The sequence below is a fragment of the Dendropsophus ebraccatus genome, chromosome 15, assembly GCF_027789765.1.
Source record: "Dendropsophus ebraccatus isolate aDenEbr1 chromosome 15, aDenEbr1.pat, whole genome shotgun sequence".
Classification (NCBI taxonomy): domain Eukaryota; kingdom Metazoa; phylum Chordata; class Amphibia; order Anura; family Hylidae; genus Dendropsophus; species Dendropsophus ebraccatus.
This window is the reverse complement of record NC_091468.1, coordinates 45,513,619-45,540,159: the sequence shown is the minus strand read 5'-3', so window position 1 is coordinate 45,540,159 and position 26,541 is coordinate 45,513,619. Positions and strand designations below refer to the sequence as shown.

At 43.2% G+C, this 26,541-nt stretch overlaps 1 protein-coding gene across 4 annotated transcripts in view; it reads right to left on the bottom strand.

The window, feature by feature from the left end:
• The window catches only part of USP34 (ubiquitin specific peptidase 34), a 129,344-nt gene that overhangs the window by 86,524 nt on the left and 16,279 nt on the right, over positions 1-26,541 (bottom strand). For 3 of the 4 annotated variants that reach the window (XM_069955088.1, XM_069955087.1, XM_069955086.1), the window contains exons 2-15: positions 22,675-22,762; positions 20,880-21,312; positions 11,155-11,205; positions 9,872-10,021; positions 8,873-8,940; positions 7,535-7,727; positions 7,212-7,273; positions 5,364-5,445; positions 4,998-5,090; positions 4,783-4,908; positions 2,853-2,982; positions 2,430-2,560; positions 1,607-2,232; positions 182-396 (exon numbers count right to left, since the gene is read on the bottom strand). In XM_069955088.1, the coding sequence (XP_069811189.1) occupies positions 182-396; positions 1,607-2,232; positions 2,430-2,560; positions 2,853-2,982; positions 4,783-4,908; positions 4,998-5,090; positions 5,364-5,445; positions 7,212-7,273; positions 7,535-7,727; positions 8,873-8,940; positions 9,872-10,021; positions 11,155-11,205; positions 20,880-21,312; positions 22,675-22,762 (2,448 nt within the window). The remainder of the gene's footprint in view (positions 1-181; positions 397-1,606; positions 2,233-2,429; positions 2,561-2,852; positions 2,983-4,782; positions 4,909-4,997; positions 5,091-5,363; positions 5,446-7,211; positions 7,274-7,534; positions 7,728-8,872; positions 8,941-9,871; positions 10,022-11,154; positions 11,206-20,879; positions 21,313-22,674; positions 22,763-26,541) is intronic. The other variant, XM_069955089.1, reaches the window with a different exon arrangement.

Sequence of the window (26,541 nt, the reverse complement as noted above, 5' to 3'; positions counted from 1 at the left end):
AAGTAAGTAAGGAACCATGGAAAAAAAATCTGATCACAGTTTGACAGTAACTTTCTACAATATTCATTATTATCTGATACTTAGACAACTAGTTCTCAGAAAATAAGCAGGATAGCGGATAGTGGTTTCTTCAACCAGTAAAACAATTTCTAGTGATCATATTGCTAAAACATGGGCTTGCCTTGACTGAGATGTTCATGGTAGATGGACGCCAGATTGGGGAGGTGCTGCTGGAGGTGGGAGGTCAGCTCAGCATGGGAATTGATCTGCACCAGCTCTTCTTCACAGCCAGATTCTTCTCCATCAAAGTCAGCCATGTTCTTTTCAGACTTAGCACTTACTTGTGAGCTACTACAACTAACATCATCTGCGCTCAACATGTCGTCCACCATGTGTCTACGATTTAAAACACAACATTTTATCAAAATTGACAATCTTCAGAAATTTTAGTTTTAAATTCTAACTTTGCCATCACCATTGACCCAACTTTGGAGTCCTAAGCTTCAATTTATGCCACTAAAAAGGGAAATTTAAAGGGAACCATTCACCCCGTGGCCCCCGGCAGAAACTGACATACAGTGACATAAAGGTCAATATACTTACCACATCGCTCCCGGTCCCGTTCCGGATCCCGTTGTTGACACGGAGAAATCGCCGATTCTTCTTCTCCTGCCCATTATGGTAATGAGCTGAGATGAGTCCAACGTCCATAGGAAACGACGGACGAGTCCAACTTATTCATGAGGTCCTCTTCTCGTCGCCGCCCATCCACGCCTCCTGGAACTTGATTGACGTCTTCAGTCTTCAGCCGAATTCCCGCGCAGGCGCCGCTGTGATGGTCTCGTCACCTCTTCTGCGCCTGCGCGGTAAACGGGATACGGTCTTCGAGCAAATCGGCGCACGCGCAGTAAACAGTGAAGCTGCGGAGCGGCTTCAATTGTGAACTGTGCATGCGCCGAAAACGACTGTCACGGCGCCTGCGCGGGATCCGGCGAGAAGAAAGAAGACGAGGAGGAAGAGGACCTGGCGTCAATCAAGTGTCGGAGGCGGGGAGAAGGTTGGACTTCGGACCCGGCGGCGCTCATTACCATAATGGGCGCGAGAAGAAGAATCGTCGATTTCTCAGTGTCAACAACGGGCTTCGGGACGGGACCGGGAGCGATGTGGTAAGCATATTGAACTTTATGTCACTGTATGTCAGTTTCTGCCGGGGGCCACGGGGTGAATGGTTCCCTTTAAGGAAATATCTCCTTATAACCTGTATTTGAAGTCTTTACCTTATATATTTTATTAACTCTAATAGATGTCTCCCTATAAGCAAATAGCGAGAGGTCTAGGTATCAAGGCTAAAGAAGCTAGAGAAGCCACCAAGGACGGCCTGAAGAGACTTTTCTCCGCTGGCATTAGAACTACTGTTCCAATAAAACACTGCATCATTTCAGAGAGGTTCAAAACATCACTGTAATAAGGGAACCTGCCCCTGTTTCATGTGCGACATGCTCAGATAGCATGGTGGGGCTGCCTAACTAACATACTGTATTGGGGATATAGCTTATTTGACATTGGCATGCTAAGTATCACAAAAGATTTTTGCATGGAAACCTACCCCTCGTGGTGGTGATGGTGATGATGGTGATGATGGTGATGATGGTGGTGATGGTGATGCTGGGGTCCAATAAACCGTCTGCAGTTAAACAGCTCATTCCCAATGGTCTCGCCAAGGAAGTCTCCCGTTCGTGTGATGCAGGTATCGTGAGAACCCTGTATGTGGCCACCGCTCATCTCTCCTGCCATGTCGTGCTCAGGCTCTTCCGCGTGGGAGCAGGCATCCAAGATGCGAATGCGACTATCACCTGGTTGAACAGACTCTGAATTAAAAACCAGGTCCTTGCAGGTCCCATTACTTGCTGTACCCATGTCCGTTGCCCCCTGGGGCTCCCCCAAACAAATACCCGCTTGAGATTCCAATTTTCTCTTCTGCAGGTCAACTACTCTGCTATTTTTTGGTGGGTTGTGGGAGTGCTCCTCTTCTTCATCCTCTTCTTTTAAGGCTTCCATATCTGCTATATCCTCTGAGTGCACCTCACTGCCTGGGCTTCCTGCAGACTGACTGGCATGACTGGAATTTACTTCATTGCTGGACCCATCGCTGTGCCCACTGCTACTCCCCGGTCCACTGCTTGCATCCTCACCACTGTTGGCCGTCTCATCTGAGCTCCCTTGCATGGATTCCTGGTAATACAACAAGATTTGACTGTGCAGTAAATGATCGAATGTTGCCAACTATGTGCACACAACTTCAATTACTGGTCAGCAGCATAGAAAAGTATAATAAGGAAGCAATACAATCTACTTGCAGTAAAGACCATGGAAACAAAAAACTGCAGAATAAAAAGCGCAGAAAAACTACAAAACAAAAAGCAAAGTACCTCAGTATCAGACAGCCGCTGCTGTACATGCTTGGATCTGTTCATGATTTGCTCGTCCATTTCTATGTCGCTTCCCCCACTATGGTGAGTATCACTATTGTCGCTGCTCTGTGGACTGGCTGCCGGTGATCCTAATATAGAGAAGGGGAGGTTACTGAATGTCTAAGAGTCCAGTTCACCTACATCATCCCAATAAAATAAAAGCTAAAGATCCACAGGGTCACAGAGTGTCAACAGGAGTCTTCTGGATCCTGCAGTGTCTCACTTATACAGGTAAAGATCTGTAACCTGACAAACATTTTCTGACACTTTTGATACAAAGAAAAATAGGAAGCAGAATGCACCAATTCTACTAATGCACAGATATCAGTCTGATCATGCCGATTATTGATCCGTGTAATAGGGCCCTTACAGTGGACTTACCTTTTTTATTACCCATTGGTAGGTTGTTATTTAGTAAGGATGCGAAGGAGCTCTGTTTCGAAAGTTGGGCTTTAGCAGCAAGGGCATTGTTCCAGAGAGCTTTAATCAGCATAGAGGCCAAGTACAATGTCTAGATGATGAAAAAAGGAAATAGGTAGCTGGATAGTGATTGTATAACAATGTAGTACATCCAAACATTATGCAAAAAGGGGTGTTTTGACTTGGTGAGTTAAAATTGTTAAAACCCTGCAATGTCACACTACCATATCTCTAGAACAAGGATCTGACTAAATTATTTTCAAGGGAGTGGTGGGTTAGCACACATACCAATGCCCCATAAGTGGTCTAAGAAAGCTGTAAAGGCCGAAGTCACCATCCTGGACTGTAGAGGGCTGTAATGATGCCTCTCTGGGAGTGATTCACCCACCTAAAGAGGTGTTATTACAGCCTCAGGACCGTGACTTGTTCAGCCCCAGGGGCCATCCTGAGAATTTGCATACAGAGCGGGAGGTAATCAAAGTACTTTTGAGGGACTTTGCAGAGAGGGACTCGGGCAACATATAATATATATATATATATATATATGTTTGCAAAGTGTGTTAAGAGCTGTATTAGCATGATTTATTAGCTTTATAGTGAGTTTCATGCTGAACAGACCCTTTAAGCAATGTACTTGGCTATATTCAGCAGCATGTGGGGCATTAAAAACAAAGTCAGGGCCCCATTCAGGGTCTTAGCCGTTATCTTGCAGATAGCTTGCTAGTTCATTTTAGTCAGAATACCCCTTTTAGGATGAAACTACACACACTACACCACTAATCTGCAGATGTTACCCTATGTAAAGGGGTTACCAAATCCTCTTCACATACATTGGACTGTAACTCGCTGCAGATTTACTGCTGCATCTGAAATCACTCCAAGGCTTTTTTCACACATTGCAGATGTGGTTGCTATTGTACAACAATGGCGCAGATTTATCAGTTTACCCACTGCAAAGAATCCCAGCTCAGCTTTCATATCTTGGTGAGCCATGGTAAAATGAACGCTGATGTGATTGGTTGCTATGGGCAAAAACAAAGTTTCAGGCAAATTGATAAATCAGAGTCATTGTTTTTAAGACAAAACTATGAGAGGGACCTTAGAAGAAAAAACACACCTATGCTCCCTCTCATCCGGATTCTGGCTTACAAACAATCTGAATTATGGACAGAAGCTACAATGAGTGAATGAGGTTTAATAAGTTGTCAAAAGTCTTTACCCGATTCCCAATTTAGGGAAGGAAAGAGAGCAAGGGGTTGGCCTAAATGCATGGAGGACTAGTTAAACATTGAGATGTAGAACATGTCAGATGGAATCACAATAGGGTTTATAACAAGTAAAACTTTATTTCCTCTAAATGTACAAATGTCTTGTTTTCTGAATAATTTACAGAATCGTTTTTAATGTGTTAGGGAATGTCATAGATAGCAATTTTGCATTAGCAAAATTCTTTTTGTAGTTTGACCCCTTTCTTTCGCTGTACTGTTGACAGCAGTTGCCTAGGTTCCTGACCACTGCTCTTTCCCACTGAGTTTACACACCTCTCCAGGGCTTAGATTATTCCCATAGACATGTGTAACTTCAATTGGAGAGAGAAAAATACCAGGATGAACCAGCTCAACACCCTGTCCTCGCTCCCCCCGATGCCAAACCAAGAAGTGAGCAAGGACAGTGCAGAATTGGATTCTCAGCAGATGGAAGACCCCTTTACCACTCAAAACTATGTATTGAATACACAAAAATATTCTGACAATCCCATCTGCTTGGACACAAAGAACACATGACGATGACTGACACACCAACACAGAACCAAACACTACACAAATACAACTCGACAAGAGATGGACTGATTAGAAAGGGACACTTCTTTAGCCCTGGCGGCTCCAATTACCTGCTCTGTGTGTGCACTCGGATGAAGGCCAGAGACGAGATTCAGAAGATGTCTTAGAGGCACAGGATCCAAGTTTTTAATTAATGAAGGAAATAAATCATGGATATAGCGACTACAATGTTTTAACTGCAAAAGAAGATAATATGTTGTACGAAGAAAAAAAAACTGCAAAATGTACATCTACAATACCTAGCTTCTCAGGAAGGGACACGTACCTGTGCTGCTGCCCAGATACAGTCTATGTGCTGTGTGCTCAAGCGACCCTCTGCTGCTAAAAAATTCAGAATAACTTGGCACTGCTTGATGATCTGGAAAATACACAGTAAACCGGATTAAATCAGAGAAGAAAAACTTGTATACTATGTGCTTAGATTTCGCACCATTTATCCAGCTTCCCCCAGGTACATAAGCTGCAAGGCTGTGACCATATCATGTGACTAGCACGATAATACTGGAAGGTGAACCAAAATTATATACTCTCTCTATAGGTATTATCATGCTTTATGATTCCTACACTATACAGAATGCAGCACAAATACAAACGTACAGACCGAAAGGAATAAAGAAAAGATCACACCAACCTCAATGTGAAGGTTTGGTCCAAATATATGTTCTACAACATTATTGCTGATGAGCCAGTCCGCGAGCTCCTTGGCTATAGATCTGAAATAAGTAGTTTCAATTAGGTTTCTTGTCACACATACTTTACGTTTTCCCTCTACGTGTTTACATGTTGACAGGCTCTTTTCACGCTGCATTTTTCAGTTTCTGAGGATGAGCTGCGACTTCTATATCTCCTAGCATAGGCATACAGAAGCATCCATGACCCATAGATGTAAAGCATATACCATGCTGTATACTGTGTCTACTGGAAATATCTTTAGAGTAGTATGGATCTGCTGCCAATAGCTAACATACGTGCTATGTGAACACTTAGGCCTCATTCACTTGTCTATAGTTTTTTAGGACCATATATTATGTCCGCAATTGTTGTCCACAATCCGCATAAAAATTTGTCTGTAGTGCATCCATACTGCATTTGTAATCTGTATTTTTTTTTTTTTTTGGTGGAGGTTTCTTCTGTAAAAATTACAGATCTGCAAAAATTATTGATACTTCCATTGACTACTTTTGGTGAATCCATGCTGAAATTGCGACCCGTATTAGGAAATGTTCTTTTTTTTTTTTTTTTTTTGCAGCATGGATTGTGGATCTGTAAAACTACAGAAAGTGTGAACAGCCCAGTAGAAATAATTGTGCCCTTAATTTGTCCGTAACTGTGGATCCGCAATTACAGGAAATTTACAGAGCGTGTCAATAAGGCCTAAGGGCCTGTTCAGACTGAGCAAAATAGGTGGAAATTCCAAGCGAAACTCGCTCTGTGGACTCAGCTCGGAATCCCCCCTGCCTAACTGTGATGTGTAATGTACCTCTGCTTAAATAATTGACATGTCAATTCCTTGAGGGGAAAGCAAGACATCAGATTGAGACAGTGTGGCAGGGGGATTCTAAGCGGAGTCCACGGCGTGAGTTTCCACCTGTTTTAGGCAGTGTGAACGGGCCCTTACGGAGAAATTTATCAAGAATTTCCGCCGGTAAAAGAGTTGTACTCTTTTTTTTTTTTTTTTCTTTTTTTTTTTTTTACAAAGTTTGTGACTTTTGGGTGTATTTTGATGTGCTCAGTTCTATAGAAAAATGGGTGAAGAAAAACATAAGAGGGGCAGGCTCATCATATTGACTCAACAGGCATAAATCAGAGCATCTTGGAGCTGGTGTACATTTTACTGTAAAAATCCCCCTTAATGGTTTATAATGCCTTTCATATCCACCAGCAAAGACATCAGAACCTTCCGGCCTCAGTCATACTCTGCATACCTTGTTTTCGCAGTATGGATTAGCAAAGCTGACTATCCTATTCAACATTCAGTATTCAGTGTATACTTTGTGATCTATTTGTTCCCACTGTATGCCTACACAATGCGAGAGCTGTTATAACCTCACTTCAGGGTTATACTTTAGGAGATGTATAACACCAATGCAGGTTCAAATCATGATGTGAACAGAGCCAAAGCTGTATAGCTGTATATCAAAGAAACTGATTTGTTCCCCAAACGTTGCTAAGAGACCCAATGGAAATGTTTTTTCTCCTTACACAAACACAATGCAGCCAGCGCTATGGAACTAACAGACGCCCCATCAATCCTTTTACAAGGGACATAGCCCATTATTGCAAACAAGTCAGAAAATCTCACTGTGCAATATCAAATATTTCTCTGTCCATTTGTTGGCAAAGTAAAATTGGTCTAAAATATTAAGCTGTACACGGCCACTCGAGCAAATCCCTGACATAGACTTAAATAGGCTATGTACTGGCATAAGGGTCATACATCTGTTTCTTTACATATGCATATGGAAATGACTGCACTTACGTCTCAGTGTCAGAAACCAAGGACTCGTTGTTGCAGACGTCATTGAACGTATGCAGCTGATTCTATGTAATAGAAAGGTAAAAAAGCATAAGCAACCAACAAACACACGATTAACGCCAGGATGAGTCAACACACATAGAAAAAGGACTCATACAGTAAAGGGTATTATAAGCTTTAACCCAACAAATTTTACATTCAGAAAAACTTGACTGGTAATTGGCGGTGAATACATTTATCAGAGAAAGAGGAAAAAAAGAATGCCAATCCATCAAAAGACAATATACAATGACAAAGGTTTCCATGGAGAGCGTCCGAGCACTTACCGTTATCTGGCTCAGTCCAGCAAGTCTCATTGTTAGTGTGGGTGACATAAAGTATTTGAACGCCAAGTCCAGGCTTTCTTTGTCAAAGCACAAAGCGGTGTCCAGGGGCTCCTTCACCGTGCTCCACATAAGGTCAGCCATGTTGCGAGCTGCACTTTGCCGCAGTTCCTGGTCAGACAGTTTACATAAATACCTGGGGGGGGGGGGAAGTAATGAAAATGTAATATCTGGTGCAATCACGTTAGGAGATTTATATCTTATGACATATAGAAGGTGTAGGCTAGGACGACAAGGGTATGGACCCATGTTTGCTATACATTGAAGATCTAAATGTATGTACGTACGTACTGTATCTTAGGTACTCTAGGAGCACAAGTGGGACACGGAGCGCGGATAATATGGAGCTCTGTGCATATTGATGAAGTGCTCGGGTTTTTTTTCCGTCACTATTTTTATCCAAAACCGGGAGTGGGTTCAAGACACAGAAAAAAGGTGAAAACTGCCCCATTCTAGTTCTCTGTCTGTTCCACTGGTAGGGCAAGTGACCAAATTCGGTGGAGAGTTCCGTCGCAGAATCCCGCCTGCCTCAGTATCAAACTGCGTGTCTATGGGAGGGCTCACGCGCCTCTGCTCTGACATGTCAATTTTTTGAGCTGAGGGCCATGGAGAGCAGTGAGGCGCATAGAAACGCTGTTTGAAACTGAGGGAGACTGGATTCCGCCAAATTTGCTCAGTGTGAACTGGCCCTTAAAGCATACCCCTTATAAAAAAAAAAAAGATTTGACAGGTGAAAGAAATATGTCAAAAGTTTTGACAGGGAAGGGTGGGGGTCTGAGTGTTTAACTGGTGACCAATAAGAAAATAAGGAGTGAGGAGAAGGCTGCGCTGCTGTGTGCTCCTCTTCCCGCTCTGTGTTATGGGACCTGGATGGCTCCATAGACTTACATTGTATGGCAGTCCAGGTCACATAACACAGAGACGGGAGAGAACACGCTGAGCATGGGCTTCTCCTGTCTTGTTCTCCTAAACACTCAGATCCCGACTGATTAAATCTTTGTTACATGTTTTTTTTCTAATGACAGGTACTGCATGGAGGGAGAATCCCTTAATCATTAGAAATGTTGTGACTTTTTTCCAGAACAAATCTAAAGCAGAATTTACATGTTACAAGCAGTTTTTGTGATGCATTCGCTATTGATTTTACCCCCACCCTACATTAAAAGAAGAGAAATCCCAGGTGATTTGGGCTCTAACTTTTGTTTTTAAATAAGTCAATGTGCATCTACTGTACTTTATTTTACTCCATCAACCAAGTATTTGTGATTACTGAGCACGCACCTTATAACATAGGTCCTGAACGGTATAATATGCTGCATAACAGCTGGGATGTGAAGCCATATTCTGATCTATAAGGAAAAAGAACAAACAGCGATACTGATCAAAGTTATTGGATTAACTGCTCAAGCCATAAATCAAACCCAAATGTAGAAAGTAGAAGAAAATAAGAAATGGCATTTGCCAAGGAGCTCCTACACCCCGAGAGTACTCATACCGAATACAAAATCTAAGGCTACATTCACACATCCGTTGTTCTGTCTGCAATTGCGGGAACGCAATCATGGACAGAACATAGGACAAATTTTATTCACTGGCCTTGTATACGCGTCCGTACGTGTGTATGGGGCCACAATCCTTGCTACAAGAAATAAGACCTGCTGTAATGCGGACCGCATTTTGCAGCACGGATCACTATGCTAATGAAGCTGTAATGTAGTGCTCTGTGCACATGCACATTCGTAGCATGGGCCGCAGCCGCGGGCTGCACTATGGGCGTGTGAATGTAATCTAAGGAGGACAGCACTAGTATTGCCCTGCATGTCGAGAGGTTAAGTTCAAGCCCAGACATTGTGCATGCTTAACCTGTGTACTTCACTGATCAAAATCGAGTGAAATGTAGGGACATGCACTATTACTGAATGTTATACTGTGGCAGAGAAAATCATTGTGAATGAGGGCCAAGATGAGAACTGGTTTGTAACCAAAAATAATGTGGCAGTGCATATTACTCCCAAGCTCGCAGCAATCTCTGTCTAGACGGTTCCACTATGACTATGGGGCCACAAGGGAGCATAGTATATATCGGGTAACTAGAAAAAAGTTTCTGAATATATCATTCTTTGCTTGGAAATCCATTAACCTTTTGTCTTTTTTTGATACGATAGCACTTTAACATGCAGCAGATTTTCATGGCAATGACACTACCACTGGATGTTTTCCTGCGATAATCCAAGCTATTCTGCAATTCAGGATAAAGGCCTAACAGGACGGCTGACTTACATTGGACACAACAGTGATGAATGCATGAGCAATTAAAAAGGGAAGAGTATCCGGAGATCCATATTCAAAGCAATCCTTCATAAGAGAAAGCCCATTCTTTCCACAGAACAGACAGACGTAACGGAGAAGGTGCAGAGGGACTTCTACATCCTGAAAGAACAGCAGGAGACAAAGTGTTAAACAAATAAGAGAACTCATACCCTGCTAGATGCAATATTGCTGCCCCAGAAGCTGCAGTCACAGTATGAACTTCTCTTCTACAACTTATTTTCATTATGGAGACTGGAGATTTTCTACATTTTTCTGCATAATAAAATCCTTACATGGTCCGGCTGAGTGCACGGGGGCTGAGGATGAAGGTACATTTCTTACATTGATCCTTACCACCATTTTTGTAAATTTTTAAAATTTGTATTGATAAGTAAATGAACCAGTGTGGTGCACTAGGAGAGGGACTACCCTGAGTGCACAGATCTGCTCCCAATGAATATTTAGCTATAGCTTGGCAGTGATGAGTGCCAGAGTGATGTCACTGCAGAGCATGGCCCAAGTAATCATTAGGGGGATGGGCTGTAGGGGGTAGTAGTAGCAATAGTAGTGGGAGCAGTAGTATTAGTTACCTGGTAGGCATGATGGGGGTGGGGTGGAGCGCTGCGCCGCTCACCCGCTCTCCAGTAATCACGCTCTAGGTCTATCCTGCCCCAGGGGCTGCTCAGTGCCAGACTGCTGCTGCTCCCACTTCTGTTAAGGGAGGACGGCGGCGATCTCATGTGTGGGTGGGTGAGCTTTGTGGCAATCTCCTAGGTGCAGACAGGCAGCGATCTCCTGGGTGCATGTGAGCGGCCCAGCAGGGGACGCTCTGACCTGCACCCAGGAGACTGCCGCTGTCCGCCCCCATCCACAAGATTGCCACCCGAATGCCCACACTGCTCCCTCTGCAGGTCATAGCGCGTTTTGTTTTGTTTTGTTTTTTTTAAATCAAAATTTACATTTTCAAATAAATTTACATTGATTCTCAAAATCTAGGCAAATTAATTTGAATAACCGCCCAGCCCTACCCCCAAGTGTGCCAAATGACCTAATTTACATACCACAAGAACAAGTTTCTCGAAAACAGTGCCGATCAAGGTAAAAAAAAAAAAAACTACCCTCATCCTCAGCACCCAGTGTGCGATAGGGACGTATCAATGGGTTAGATATGTCTAACATGCTGTTAGTTTCTCATTATTGGGGGGACCCTGATAAAAACCACCGACAAAACTGACCGCCCATTTTACACTTACGTTCATGTCACAAAAGGCCCCTAAGAGATTGCTTTCTTGAGCAGAGATATCCTGCAAAAAAGAAAAAAAAATACATCAACTCATTTTAACCTTAAACATTTATTCGTCTTCTGACCTATTACTGTGATCAGAACGTCAGCAGACACAAGCAGTTTTATAGCATACTACGGTCACTGTACCAAACACACAGAACAGACTCTTGTACACAGTGGTTTTTACGCTGGTGGACACACATAGCAATAGTATACGACGCTGAACGTTTCCATGCAAAAAGCGACAAACGGTATGGATTTTGAAAAATGCAGCAAGTCAATTTCCACTGCAGACAAGGCATCCATTTGTTGTGGATTTTCCCTATTGACTTTTTTTTGCAGGGGATGTAATGTTACACGGTCACAGCAAAACCCGCCACTGAGGATTTCAAAAGGCACTTACTGGTTTTCCCTCCTTGTCTGGTGTATGCCTTGTGTGTACCTGTTTTAGCTCATGTGGCAGGGATGGATGTTTAGCCAACTTGATTCCTTTTTCCCCATTGATATGGTTTTCCAGGGCTGCCTATATTTTCCATGATATCTCATTATGGGAATGGGGTCTCATCACTACATCTAAACTAAGTAATTGATAGATTAGTGCCATTAAATTTCGGTCCCCTGATTATCCCCCTTGCTCTCAATCATTTAATCCTTGTTCGATAACCATCATTTACAGGACGGGCACCCAACCAAATTTGTCTTGTTTAACACTTCAAGTGAGTGTTATCACCTCTGTATCACCCTCCCCCGGCTTCTCGGTTATGAATACAGACGTGGGTACGACACGTGACCCACAGCTCTATTAATTCCTATGTATAAATTGATCCTATTTTCTGTCCTTAATTGCAGATCCACATTTGTGGACAAGTTAATAAGGCCTTATACCTGTAGAGCTCGACAAGTTATATATTTTTAAAAATACATACCATGTCAGTAGGAGGCAAGCTTGGCAAATTAATGTATTTAGAAAAATAAATAACTTGGCGAGCCCTAAAAATAGAACTATATTAGCTGAGATGGGAATATCCCTTTAAGTTAATTTCAAGTTCATGAACATTATTTACATCCGTCATTATGAAACAGCAGCAGTTATTTTGCATAAAAAGGCATTGTGTGAACATCCTTAAAGGGGTATTCCAGGTTATTTTGATATTAATTCTACTGATTTCTCTTGTAATATAATTAATATATCTCATTGGTTTCTATAATAAATTTTGTCTCTTTCTCTCTATTTTTATGTAAGTCACGTGTTTCTGTGACGTCACCGAACCGGAAGTGTGGGGACTTCCCCGACTCGGCCGGCCTCTTGGTGTTTATGTAGTTAGAAAGCTAGCAGAGCTTTACAAACGGCCTCCCTGCGCACGGGAGGTCACATGACACCCTGTTCCCGGGCGGCCTGTCAGTGTGAAGGAGGTCGCATCCACCTCCTGTATAATCACTAAAACCCTCCACCCCCTGCCAGTATAATCATACCGATGTCTCCCCCGGCCCCCTCCATCCTGTGTATACAGTCCTTTTCAAAGATCTCTCACCCCATCCCCCGGTCTCGGCACCTCTTGCACTCAGCTGACAGGCTCTCTCTCTCTCTCTCTCTCTCTCTCGCTGTGTGTGAAGCAGGAGAGATTTCTTTCCTGCTCCGTACACAGTGCCTGTCAATTGCCCCGATAAAACTCAGCTGCCAGGAACTGTGTACGGAGCAGGAAAGAAATCTCTCCTGCTTCACACACAGCGAGAGAGAGAGAGAGAGAGCCTGTCAGCTGAGTGCAAGAGGTGCCGAGACCGGGGGATGGGGTGAGAGATCTTTGAAAAGGACTGTATACACAGGATGGAGGGGGCCGGGGGAGACATCGGGATGATTATACTGGCAGGGGGTGGAGGGTTTTAGTGATTATACAGGAGGTGGATGCGACCTCCTTCACACTGACAGGCCGCCCGGGAACAGGGTGTCATGTGACCTCCCGTGCGCAGGGAGGCCGTTTGTAAAGCTCTGCTAGCTTTCTAACTACATAAACACCAAGAGGCCGGCCGAGTCGGGGAAGTCCCCACACTTCCGGTTCGGTGACGTCACAGAAACACGTGACTTACATAAAAATAAAGAGAAAGAGACAAAATTTATTATAGAAACCAATGAGATATATTAATTATATTACAAGAGAAATCAGTAGAATTAATATCAAAATAACCTGGAATACCCCTTTAAGTTAAAGGGAATGTGTCACCTAAATTTTCTTTTTCTGATTAGCACCAGATATTAATAGTAGTTCTTTTATTCTAATCTGTTTCTATTTTCTGACTGTAATTTAGTTCACTTTTTGTACATTGTTATGGGAGCGGCCACCTTACCTGAGCTGCTCTTAACAGCATTTAGTTTTACAGCAAGACTCATGGACATAGACGACAATAGACAGAGCCTGTCCCCTTTGAGATGAATGTAAAACATTACTGAGCGTGCTCTGTGACCTTTGAAGAAGTCATTCCAAAGGGAGCTGCTACTGTTTTGTATTAATGTTATCTATATACTGGTGTCACATGAATCTGCAATGCTGTACAGATGACTTTACAGCAGCCTCCTCTTATCACTACAGACACAAGAGGAAGTCTCTGCTTAGTTTTAGCCCCTGTGGTTAGAATTAAAACTACAAGATCTCAAGATTATTTTATAATAGAAAGAAAAATGGAAAATAAGAAAGAAAAAAAAAAGTCAAAAAATTCTTAAAAATATGTTTAACATAAAAACATTTAAACAATAAGTCATTTTCTGATGACACATTTTTATCATTTTTCATCCGGCATGGGTGAACTTCAACAATGAAAAGTCACGTTACCCCATGTCGTAGCAGGGCTGGATTGCCACTCCGGAATCTCCTGCACAGCAAACATCCCAACACGGTTGATGGACTGACCGCTCAGCCAGTCAGTGAGTGGGGCGGGTCACCGCTGCAGTCACTGATTGGCTGAAAGTGCAATTCATCGGCTGAATAGACATTTTCTCCGACTCATAACATCATCCCAACTCGGGGGAAAATGCCTTCCGCCGGGAGAGAGATAAGTTATGGTTGTTAATTATTTTCTCTCCTGCCTGCTGTGAACATTTTAAAATTGCCGGATTTTAAATAAACTCCCACAACTCACCGAACAGTACTGTGAAAATGGTTAAACACAACAAACTCAGCAAAAAAAAAAAAAAAAAAAATCTCTAGGAGGAATGATAAACTTATATACACACACTACTAGATTACTCGTCCGCTCACCAAAACCCCCCACAATGACACATTAGTACTGCTAGCCCTAGACCAAACCCATAAATCCATCCCTTCAGCTCAGATTCTGGAAATGAGGCTTAAAGTGTACTTGTAATCATAAACCTCTGACATGTCAGAGATATGTCATAAGTTTTGATCGGTCTGGGTCTGTCACTGTTTAGATTTATACCAATTGTGAGAACAAGAGGGAGAGGACTGTGCTGAGGGCTGTGTGTGTGTTTGGGGGGGGGGGGGGTGTAGTAGCTCCACACTACAGATTCGGCATGGAGATTCTGCCAGGAACCTCCGCCCGTGGTCACCTAATCCCTCCTATGTCTTTAAATGGGAGGGCTGCACGCCTCCGCTCAAAGAATGACATGTCAATTCTTTGAGCAGAGAGGTGCGGAGAGTGGAGCCGCAAGACCACTTCCATTCAAACACATAGCAGGAGGGGTTTGTCCGAATCCGCAGTGTGAATGGACCCTTACATTAGGAGCCTGACACCTGACACAGAGCTGGGAGAGGACCACACTTAGCGCAGTCTTCTCGCGGCTAATCCTCACGATCGGTACAGGTCTAAACACTCAGACCTGGACCAATTAAAACTTTTGACATGTCTCTATGACATTTAAAGTCTTTTTTATAAGTACACTTTAAAACAGCACATAGGTCCTGCTGCCTCTTGTATTTCATTTCAGACTCAAAAGTCTTTTTATTTAATTGACTTTGGGATTGCCCCCAATACAAGGGTTTTGGCCTGCATGTACCAATTTTTACACTAAACTATCCACTGTGGGCAACATTTACATATTTGAACCCATACATACATGAGTGCCATCGGGGCACATACAAATGTTTGCATTTTATGGTGTCAAATGGGGAAAAAAAGGCCATCATGAACCCCTGGACCCAAGACCAGTGCCCACTTTATACTCTTTCTAGCTAAATTATTCTTTCTGCTTAAAATGAAAGGCTTTCATTCATAAACAAAAAAAAACGAAAAAACTTTTTTTGCATGTGGGAATCTTATTTCTTGCTTTAGAGACACTTTTAGGTACCAGGACCATCTAGTAGCAGGAGACCCTCCATGCAATTGGTTCTCCCTCCTGTGCCGACAAGACCCGTGCAGTGCTGCTGCTGTAGTATTCACTTGTTACCTCTGTCACTCAATGATCACTGTCATCAATACCACGCTGGATTTAAAGGTAATATTTAAAGGGGAAGTTCGGGCAAAATAATTTTAAGATATGTTATTACCCAACAAAAGTTCTGAAAATTACCAATAGACACTAGAGATGAGCAAACCTGGAGCATGCTCGAGTCCATCCGAACCCGAACTTTCGGCATTTGATTAGCGTTGGCTGCTGAACTTGGATAAAGCCCTAAGGCTATGTGTAAATCATGGCTATAGTCATTGGTTGTATCCATGTTTTCCAGACAACCTTAGAGCTTTATCCAAGTTTAGCAGCCTCGGCTAATCAAATACCGAATGTTCGGGTTCGGATGGACCCTGAACCCGGTTCGCTCATCTCTAATAGACACTTATTATGGGAAACGCCCCTATAGTGCATTTTCCCTGCACTTACTACAGCATGGCGTGCTCAGTTCTCTGTAAAGTTGGTGATGTCACGTCACAAACTGCCGACACCTGCTGCAGTGGTGGGACAGACTGGAGCGGCAGGTGTCGGCAGTCTATGTGACGTGACATCACAAACTTTACAGAGAACTGAACACGCCATGCTGTAGTAAGTGCAGGGAAAATGCACTATAGGTGCATCTCCCATAATAAGTCTCTATTAGTCATTTTTATAAATTTTGTTGGGTAATAACATATCTTCTGCCTGGACTTTCCCTTTAAGGAGCCAAGTCTAAAGGATATTTTTTCTTTTAATTATCCACAAAATAAAAGTATAAATTTATAAATAAAGCAAACACAGCCAACAGTAGACCATGGTCGGTTCATTAAACTAAACAGGTCCAGTGCAGGTATGCCAGAGTATAGTCTGCATTACATAAGCAAACCAGAGTGTGAAGCTTTTGATTATCGGCGGCTGCAGAGGTTGGTTGCAGCCCTAGGATCCTTCCTTCCATGTGGTTAAACCCATTACATGCTGCCGCTGTCAAATCAGGACCGCGGCATGTATCGGGTTCCGGAACACAGATTTGCCATACTCAACTGATGAGAAGTCCAGCGACAAGGTGTAGCTTCTGATCATTATTCATGGCAATCCCAGGGGCCTTCTGTAGATCCTTGGGCCTGCCATGGATTGTAGATTGCTTTTCAGCATCACACTGACATATACAATACAGTATTGTAAAAGATCAGATAATGTACACTAAGGTTAAAAAAAACCCTGTAACATAAGCCCCCCCCCCCCCCCCCCCCCCCTTATGTTTGGAATCACCACGTCCATAATGACCCAAGCTCTAAATCTATATAATTTATACTGCACATTGCATGCTGCACATTGCATTGCATGCAGAATTGCTGTATTTTGTCAATAGCCTAAGAAAAACGTCATAAAAGAAAAAGTCATTTATATGTAAAACTTGATATCAATAAAAACTATACATCTATACATGCAAAAAAATGAGCCCAAAACCAGCTCGATCACACGAGATAAGAACGCTATGGATAAACAGAGGTGACAGTTTGTCGTTTTTTCAGGAAGATCACACAATAGAAACTCGGCAGTAATAGTTTGAGAGAAAACCTATACAAATTTGGTATGGCTGTAATCCTAGTGACCCACTAGGTCGGTATAACATTATGTTATTTTTACACATGCTGAATAGCCAAGTTTAATAATAAATTTAAAAAAAAATCATTTGTTCATGATAGTTTGATGTTTTTCACAAACAAAAAAACACAAGATGATGAACAAATTGTCACAAAAAAAATCTTCGAAAAAAGAATCGATAGAATAGTTTAAAGCATGCGCAACTAAACATGTGGCAAGTACGACCTCTATAACCCCCCACACACACACCGATAATTATGTGCAAGAAATTAAACAAAAAAAAATTATGTACAATCAGAAAGTTAAAGAAGATTAGTAAGAAAATAAATAATAATATCTGGCTCTACTCAGTAATAATAATCTAGGTCATTAGAGATGAGCGAACCTGGAGCATGCTCGAGTCCATCCGAACCCGAACTTTCGGCATTTGATTAGCGGTGGCTGCTGAACTTGGATAAAGCCCTAAGGCTATGTGGAAAACATGGATATAGTCATTGGCTGTATCCATGTTTTACAGACAACCTTAGAGCTTTATCCAAGTTCAGCAGCCCCAGCTAATCAAATCTGCTAATCATCTCTATCATCATACAAGAGAGAAGAGTGGCAGTGTGATCCACTCCCTGGCCGCTCACTAAATCCAACACAGCCTTATCGACAATAATAGGGCTAAAGTGCTGGAATTAGCGAGTGGATCTCACTGCTACAACATATCGTAGCAGTGAGACCAACAGCAGTACCTGATGACTTGTCAAAAGTTATTTCTAATAACAGGGACTCTTCAAGAGTGTGTTCACATGCTCAGGATTTTAATTGCAATTACTAAATACAAAGTCAGGGACAGATTTGAAAAGAGTAAATTTTCCCCTTTTGTCCTCCATATATGATCTGTTCCTGGCTTTGTATTCAATAATTGCAATTAAAATCCGAAACGTGTGCACTCACCCTAATAGAGATTTCTATGTACAGTCAGGTTATGTAATGGTTTACACGTGTTATTCAGATTACAATGCCTCCGACTATAAACAGTTTGAAATTCTGCCATGGGCAATGTTAGATAATAGTTTACGATATCCAAAGCCGCCCTGCCAAAAAGAAGCAGCGTTTCTTCCTTTCAGTTAACACTAACCCTGCCCCACGGTTGTCACCCAGCCTGCTCTACTACTTGGTTAGTGCAGAAAAACACAATGCTGGAGCTGTAATTGAAGTCAATAGATTTTCCTGAAACAATGTAGAACCACCCCAGATCTTCTATTGACAGGGTCCTAGGAAACAGCAAGTCACCATTTCTGAGTGTGTATTGTCTAAGGGCTCTTTACACTGACCCATTATCGGTAATTTGCCCAATAAGGCTGTGTTCACACAAAAAATAGACAATTGCACAATTCACCACAAAGTAGCGGGAAAAAAAAATCGCATTAAAAAACGCTATGTGTGAGCATGCTCGTTCATTGTCCGATTTAATCGTTTGTGTAGCCATATATGTTATCAGTCGCACATCTCACTGCCTAAACAGGGACTGGAGTTCATCAGAATAAAAAATACCAAGAGAATTGCCCAAATTGTACGTAATAGGTTCAGCCTTCTTTCTAATAACAGCGTCAGTTCTGATGCTGTATGAGGGGGGCTGAGGGGTTAAAAAAGTAATGGCATGCCCCATTATCTGCTGTATCATGGGGTAAACTCCCCTACACGCATCGACAGGTGATGACAGGTTCCCTTTAAGGATATTTCTGGTTACTATACACATGCCATCCCTCATACATTCACCTACTAGAACATCAATCAATATATTTAAATCTGGGTGTTGGTGCCCTGCAGCTGTCCCACCATGCTTCTGGTGCCCTGCAGCTGTCCCACCATGCTTCTGGTGCCCTGCAGCTGTCCCACCATGCTTCTGGTGCCCTGCAGCTGTCCCACCATGCTTCTGGTGCCCTGCAGCTGTCCCACCATGCTTCTGGACCCCTGCAGCTGTCCCACCATGCTTCTGGTGCCCTGCAGCTGTCCCACCATGCTTCTGGTCCCCTGCAGCTGTCCCACCATGCTTCTGGTCCCCTGCAGCTGTCCCACCATGCTTCTGGTCCCCTGCAGCTGTCCCACCATGCTTCTGGTCCCCTGCAGCTGTCCCACCATGCTTCTGGTCCCCTGCAGCTGTCCCACCATGCTTCTGGTGCCCTGCAGCTGTCCCACCATGCTTCTGGTCCCCTGCAGCTGTCCCACCATGCTTCTGGTCCCCTGCAGCTGTCCCACCATGCTTCTGGTCCCCTGCTTTTTCCTTGTCCCTGCAATGTGCTTAATCAATCAGCGTCCGCAGCGGTGTCTGTCAGTAATTGGCTGAGCAGGGAAGACCCTGTGGAGTCAGCACATCACAGGAACCTAACGGAACCAGAAGCGCCAGTACGGCAGCTATGGGGGGGGACCAGAGGAGGGGAGTATAGCTTATGCATTATTTTTCCACCACCCTCAGGATTGTAGAATTTATTTTTTCTTGACATCTCTCTTCAAGAAGGAAAATCTAGCTGCATATTTATCAGGAAGCGAAATGCTCATTGTTTACACTGATTCTCACTTTTCGTGCATCTCTTACAGAAGCTTAAATTGGAGTGTGAACAATACAGTTCTACCCCACAGTTACAACATGCAAACGAGGAAAAATAAAGAGTATGTTATGCTGGCATGGTGACGCCTCTTGCTATATGGGAGAAGGGAAGGCCAATATAAGGATGAAAAGAGCAGACAGAGATGGGGTATAAATGGCCCACATGTGGCTTAATGGAAAAGGGTGAAAAGAAGCTCAAGAAAAGCCCCCTGGGACAAAATTTACTGAAAGCATACGCAGGGTTAAAAAAATATAAAAAAAAAACACATTAAAATGAGAACTTCCCTTACAGAGCAAGGAAAAACTACTTAAAGGGAAATCTGCTGTGGATCCATGTAGTTTAAAGGTCTATGGGTTACATATGCGCTGCAGAATTTTCACTCCACTGCGGATATGTAACCCGGCCTCTTTAACCTCCTGCAGCCCTGGCCCAGAGCATACATCACCTGCTCCAGGCTCCTGCTTGTTTCAAGGCCTCCCAGCATCTCCCGGCAGTCAGTCAATCAGTGCGCTGCCCCGCCGCAGAGCACTGATTGACTGACCGACATGAGATGCCGGGAGGTTCCGAAGCAAGCAGGAGCCTGGAGCAGGTGAGGTATGCTCTGGGCCAGGGCTGCTCAGCGCCGCGTCTGTGTGAAGCTCCCGGCTCCCCTCACATGGCACGGCAGCACTGATTGGCTGATGAGGAGCGAGGAGAGCTAGACACCGCTGCAGTCACTGATTGGGGGAATTTAGCCCGCTCAGCCAATGTGTGACGTGTATCCAGGGTCATGATGGGGAGAAGACAACGTCCGTCGGGGTTCGGGAGGTTCATTATGCGGCGCAGCATGGGCACTGGAAACAGTAAGCATAGTGTCTTTTTTATTTCCCCCCTACCCTAATGTTGTCCATTTCACCATCTCAGATTTGACCTTACACATCCGGAGACTCTGGTCTAAGACCAACAATCCCAGAGACCACAGTGGTACGGCTTTATGGTTGGTTTGCACATGCATGTCTACATTACAGCATCTACACACACACACACACACACACACACACCCCAAGTACATGGATATAAACGCATGTAGCCTGCTTACAGAGATCTATAAAAATAATGAGTGATGAAACATACCTCTATTGTGGGATGGGTGTTATGTTTGTAAGCTGTATAGAGGGGAAATTGTATTTGAAAGATTTTTGCCACACACAATAAGAGTTTTTCTTTTTCGTCAGTATTCCATAAACTAAACGGGTCAGTGCTTTTCCCAGAGTCCTCTTCTGTCAGGTTACAAGTCCTGGCAGCTTCGATCGGCTTCTCAGGGGCTTTACATGGTTCTGCTGGCCCCTCCTCCCCCTCCTCCTCCTGAGGCTCCTTCTCCACATTCAGCAGCTCCTCGGATGGGTTAGTCTCATCCTGCCAGTTTGGGTCAGGGCTAGTAGTGCAAATTTTTAAAAGCTGGTCCCGCAGGGCTTGGACTTGGCTAATCACCAAGTTAATAAGGGCACATACCACTTGGTTGAAGATTTCCAAATGTTTATACTCCTTAAAGCAGCACAGACACTGTCTACAAGTAAAAGAAAAGCAGAGGATCAATTTAAGTCACACTACTTTATATACTAGAGAGGTATCAACCGAAGACAGGATTTTCCTAACTGAATCACTGTAGAGGGAAAAGCAATGACACCTTATGATAAACTTTTATTTTAGACTTAGGCCAGGCTCACACGGCTTTTTGCAGTTTTTTTTTTTCTATCCATTTTATGCAAAAAACTGATGTATTTGTGTGCATCTGTTTTAATCTGGATCAAAACACATCTGTTTTTATAGCATACACAAAAACGTGGCATCCACTTTCTTGTGCTGCACATGCTCCCATCAATCGTCACATGATCTGTCTCATAAGTACTGACAGCTGGTTTTCACTCTACATGCAAACAAGGGGGGTTGTGGGAAAGTGTCCACACTGTTGCATGTTTTCTGTACACATATGTATGTGGTACACGTCTACTTTGCTTCAGGACACCACCCCTTCAAGCTGGCCATGCATATTTGTCAACTGCCAGCCAAGCTGAGCGTGTATGTATTTCCAATAGAAAGGGCTATATGGAGGCAGATTACAACGAAAAGGGGTGGACCACCTTTTACCTTAACAAAATTAGCAGCAGCCATAACAATGAGGCAGCCCCCTTTGGTAGTTCTGCTCCTCTTTGATGCCCTGTCCCCCTGTGCTGACGGACAGCTCGTCCATCCATAGCCTCCTCCATAGGAAGGTGCATAGGCACAGTGACATGCTCCATCACTTGCAATGTATAGATGGAGGGGCTGTCCAGTGGCACAGAGGGAAGAGGAACTGGATGATCTAAAAACCAAACTGACGTCCTATCATAAAGGTGGGTAGTAGAAAGGACCTGGAACGCACCAAGTAGTTCTGCTATTATAGTATAGTAGTAGTATAGTATAGTAGTTCTGCTATTATAGTATAGTAGACATCACGTACAATAAGGACACCTTTCAGCCAAGCATGGCCTTCATCAGCTTAAGAAGTACCCGTACTCCTTAAGCTGATGAAGGCTATGCTTGGTCGAAACGCATCCTTATTGTACCTGTTGTCTACTGTACTATAATAAAATAGCAGAACTACTTGGTGAGTGCCGGTTCCTTTCTACTACCTATCTGTATTACCACTCGGGCACCACTACTGATGGACATGCCATTCTCTCTACATCTATCGTAAGGGTTGCTCATCAATACTAGATAACAGCAAACTTTCCGTACCCCTGCCAGTTGTCTAACTAAAAAGACCAACATGCTGTGACAGCTTCCAGGGTATGACACGTGCTCCGTTTCTGCTGTACTAAAGCAAAAGGGTCAACATTGCAGTATCTCTCACCATTGCGACAATAGATACATCAGATACATCCCTTACCTTTGTGTCCAGGAATTAATGTAAGCAAATATCTTGAGAGCATGTTCTTTTCTGAGGTGTAACTCATCACTGCCGTCAGAGTCAGATACTAGAATAAAAGACAGAAGAGTTATTTAGTAGAGAAGTATAACAGATAATGCACAGCAAAACTGTGGAGCTATCTCAGATGCATACATACACTACAACTATTTAAGAGGAAGCCCATTCACCTTTCAGTAGGTTAATAGACTGCAAGTAAGCAAAGAACCTAGAGAATTTACAAGCCAGGGACCCGTGCTGTAACAACAGAACTAACCCCATAGCTGCTAATAATAACCCTATATATAGGATTATTAGGAGAGAAGAAACAGACCTGAAATGTAGTCGGTGACTATAGGCCTTATGGTGGTTTTACACAGAAAGATTATCGTTTAAATTTTCGTGATAACGATCGCATTTGAGTGATAATCGTTCCGTGTAAACGCAGCGAACGATCAAACAACGAGCGAGAAATCGTTCATTTTGAGCTTTCAACATGTTCTCAAATCGTCGTGGATCGTTCGCAAAAAATTCGCAGATCGTTTCGTGTGAACATTCTTTCAACGATTTCACCTATGTGTGATCGAAATGTGATTGAAATGTGATTGAAATGTGATCGCATAACGATTTTTCCCTACAATGTATTGTTCCGTCTAAATGCTGATCGTTATAAAAAAAAACATTGTTCATTCAAAATCGTTAATCGTGCGATCGGGCGAATTATCACTCAGTGGAAAGCCACCATTACTGATCACTCATATCCCTCTGCTATTCTGAGCACATAGAGTTCCGAGCGGACAACATCCTGTACTGAAGGGCTGACTGCTATATAGTTGCACAGTACATTTCCATCATAAAAATAAATAATTTAGGGCAGGTCTGGTCAAATATTTGCCAAAATGACATACTGCTTCCCTTGCGTCCAGCACAGCCTATCTAGTAGTAAAAATCTTGCTTTTGTCTTCAACCCCCACCCCCTCAGTGGTCACAGCAGTCCCCGATAAACCCCCTCAGTGGTCACAGCAGTCCCCGATAAACCCCCTCAGTGGTCACAGCAGTCTCCAACTGCCTCCATCCCCTCAGTGGTCACAGCAGTATGCGACCACCCCCATTGCTCACAGAAGTTACCCTTTTTACTAAAGATGAGCGAACCGGGTTCGGGTTCGAGTCGATCTGAACCCGAACGTTCGGCATTTGATTAGCGGTGGCTGCTGAACTTGGATAAAGCTCTAAGGTTGTCTGGAAAACATGGATACAGCCAATGACTATATCCATGTTTTCCACATAGCCTTAGGGCTTTATCCAACTTCAGCAGCCACCGCTAATCAAATGCTGAACAATTGGGTTCGGATCAACTCGAGCATGCTCCAGGTTCGCTCATCTCTACTTTTTACCCATCCATTAGTCACAGCAACCCTCCCTTCCCAGTAAACATTAACAGCAAGACTCCTTAAGCCCCTCCCCAGTACAGAGCGCATACTCCAGGCCTCAACATCCCATTCCAGTGGTTACAACAAAATCCCCCCTGGTAACAGGGTGACATGAGGTGCTCACAGCGCTGTCATTGTGCGTCACTGTGCGCCCCGGGGCGGATGATGAGCACCTTGTACTGGGTACAAATATGTCAAATATCCAGCTGACAAACGCATTATGGGTAAAGAACAAAGCCCAGTTGCCAGGCTAGAATTGCTAGTATTCATGGTGACAAGGCTTAAACGGAAACCTGACTTTGACCTGGACAGAGGCATTTGGGGTGACATGAATCCTATGTGCAGCCTCCACATGGCACCATATTACAGAGATATAACAGATCACGGCTCAATGGATGTCACACAGCAGGACTTCCCAGAGCTATATCAGTGCTATATAATATTTTCTTTACGGATTGACATATGAATCACCATAATATATTAGGGAATCAGATCTCGCTGTAGGGAATCTTACAGAATGAAAACAAGGCAGTCCCCTTAGGCTAGGCTCACACTGCATTTTTGCAATCTTTTTTTTTTTTTTTTTACACAAAAACGTAGCTGACACGATTTTTTTGTCCGTTAAAAAAAAAAAAAACGGATTCGTTTTGATCCGTTCTGTTTTTAAAATGGAAGTCAATGGAAAAACGGATGCACACAAATGCACATTGCAAAAACGGATTGCAAAAACGCAGTGTGAGCCTAGCCTTATGGTGCGTTTACACAGGCAGATTTATCTGACGGATTTTGGAAGCTAAAACCAAGAATGGATTTAAAAAGAGGAGAAATCTCAGTCTTTCCTTTATGACCTGTTCCCTGTTTATGGTCTGTTCCTAGTTTTGGCTTTAACCCCTAGACGACCCATGACGTAACTCTACGTCCTGGGTGTTTCACCCGCTATGAAAAGCGCCTCGGAGGGGAGCACGCTTCATAGGAGGTGGGGGCCGGCTGCAGTGAGCAGCCGGGACCTCATCGGTAATGACACGCTGCAGCGATCGCACTGCCGCGTGTCATTAACCCCTTAAACGCTGCAGCGATCGCACTGCCGCGTGTCATTAACCCCTTAAACGCCGTGATCGGTAAAACGGACCGCCGGAGGTCTCTCACCTGCCTCTGTGCGGTCCGATCGGCGATCTGCTACACTGAGCCTGCACAGGCAGGCTCAATGAGCAGATCGCCGATAACACTGATCAATGCTATGCCTGTGGCATAGCAATCATCAGTGTAGAAATCACACTAGTGTATGTAGAAGTCCCCCAAAGGGACTTCAAATGTGTAAAAAAAAAAAAAAAAGTTCAAAACACTATTACACTACCCCAAAACCCCTCCCCCAATAAAAGTTGAAATCACCCCCCTTTCCCATTATATAAAAAAAACATATAAAAATAAATAAACATATAATATACCGTAGCGTGCGTAATTGTCCGATCTATTAAAATATAACAAGCGTCATTGTGATCGGTGAACGGCGTACACGAAAAGAGGGAAAAAAGTGCGCAGATTAACGATTTTATGTTACATTATATATTAAAAAAAAAATCAATAAAAAGTGATCAAAACGTCCGATCTTCACAAATATGGTATTAATAAAAACTAGAGATCATGGCGGAAAAAATGACACCCCATACAGCCCCGTAGGTGAAAAAATAAACCGTTATAAGCGTCACAATAGGCCCATTTTATTAATATTTAATTGCCAAAAAAAAGGATTTCATAAAAAAAATACATATATAACATTAGAGAATCTGTGTAACCTGCATATGGTTGTGTTCGGACTGACCTATAGAATAATGGTATCATGTCGCTGTTACCATATAGTGCATTACATAGACACAGAAACCCCCCAAACGTTACCATATTGCATTCTTTTTTTTACGATTTCACCTATTTATATCTTCATAAATAATATATTTGGAATTCTATCATACATGTTATGGTAAAACGAAAGACGCCATTACAAAGTACAACTATTCCTGTAAGGGTATAAACCCACACACCGTATAAGCAGCGTATTTACTGCTGCGATACGCAGCAAATACGCAGCAAATACGCAGCAGATTATCAAATCTGTACCAACAAATCTGCTGCGTATTTGTTGCGTATCTGCTGTGTATACGGTGTGTGGGTTTGTACCCTAAAAAACAAGCACTTACATGGCTTGTAGATATAAAACTGAAAGTGCTAGAGCTCTTATAAGGGGAGGAGGGAAAAACGAAAACACTAAGATCAAAATTTGCGCGGTCCACTGGGTCATTTTGGGCCTGGTCCTCAAAGGGTTAAAAATCTGTCAGATAAATCTGCCTGTGTAAACACACCATTAGTGTCTCACACGTCCAGAGTTCGCAGTGGATTTCACGTTGCGAGTTGCGCTGCAATACTC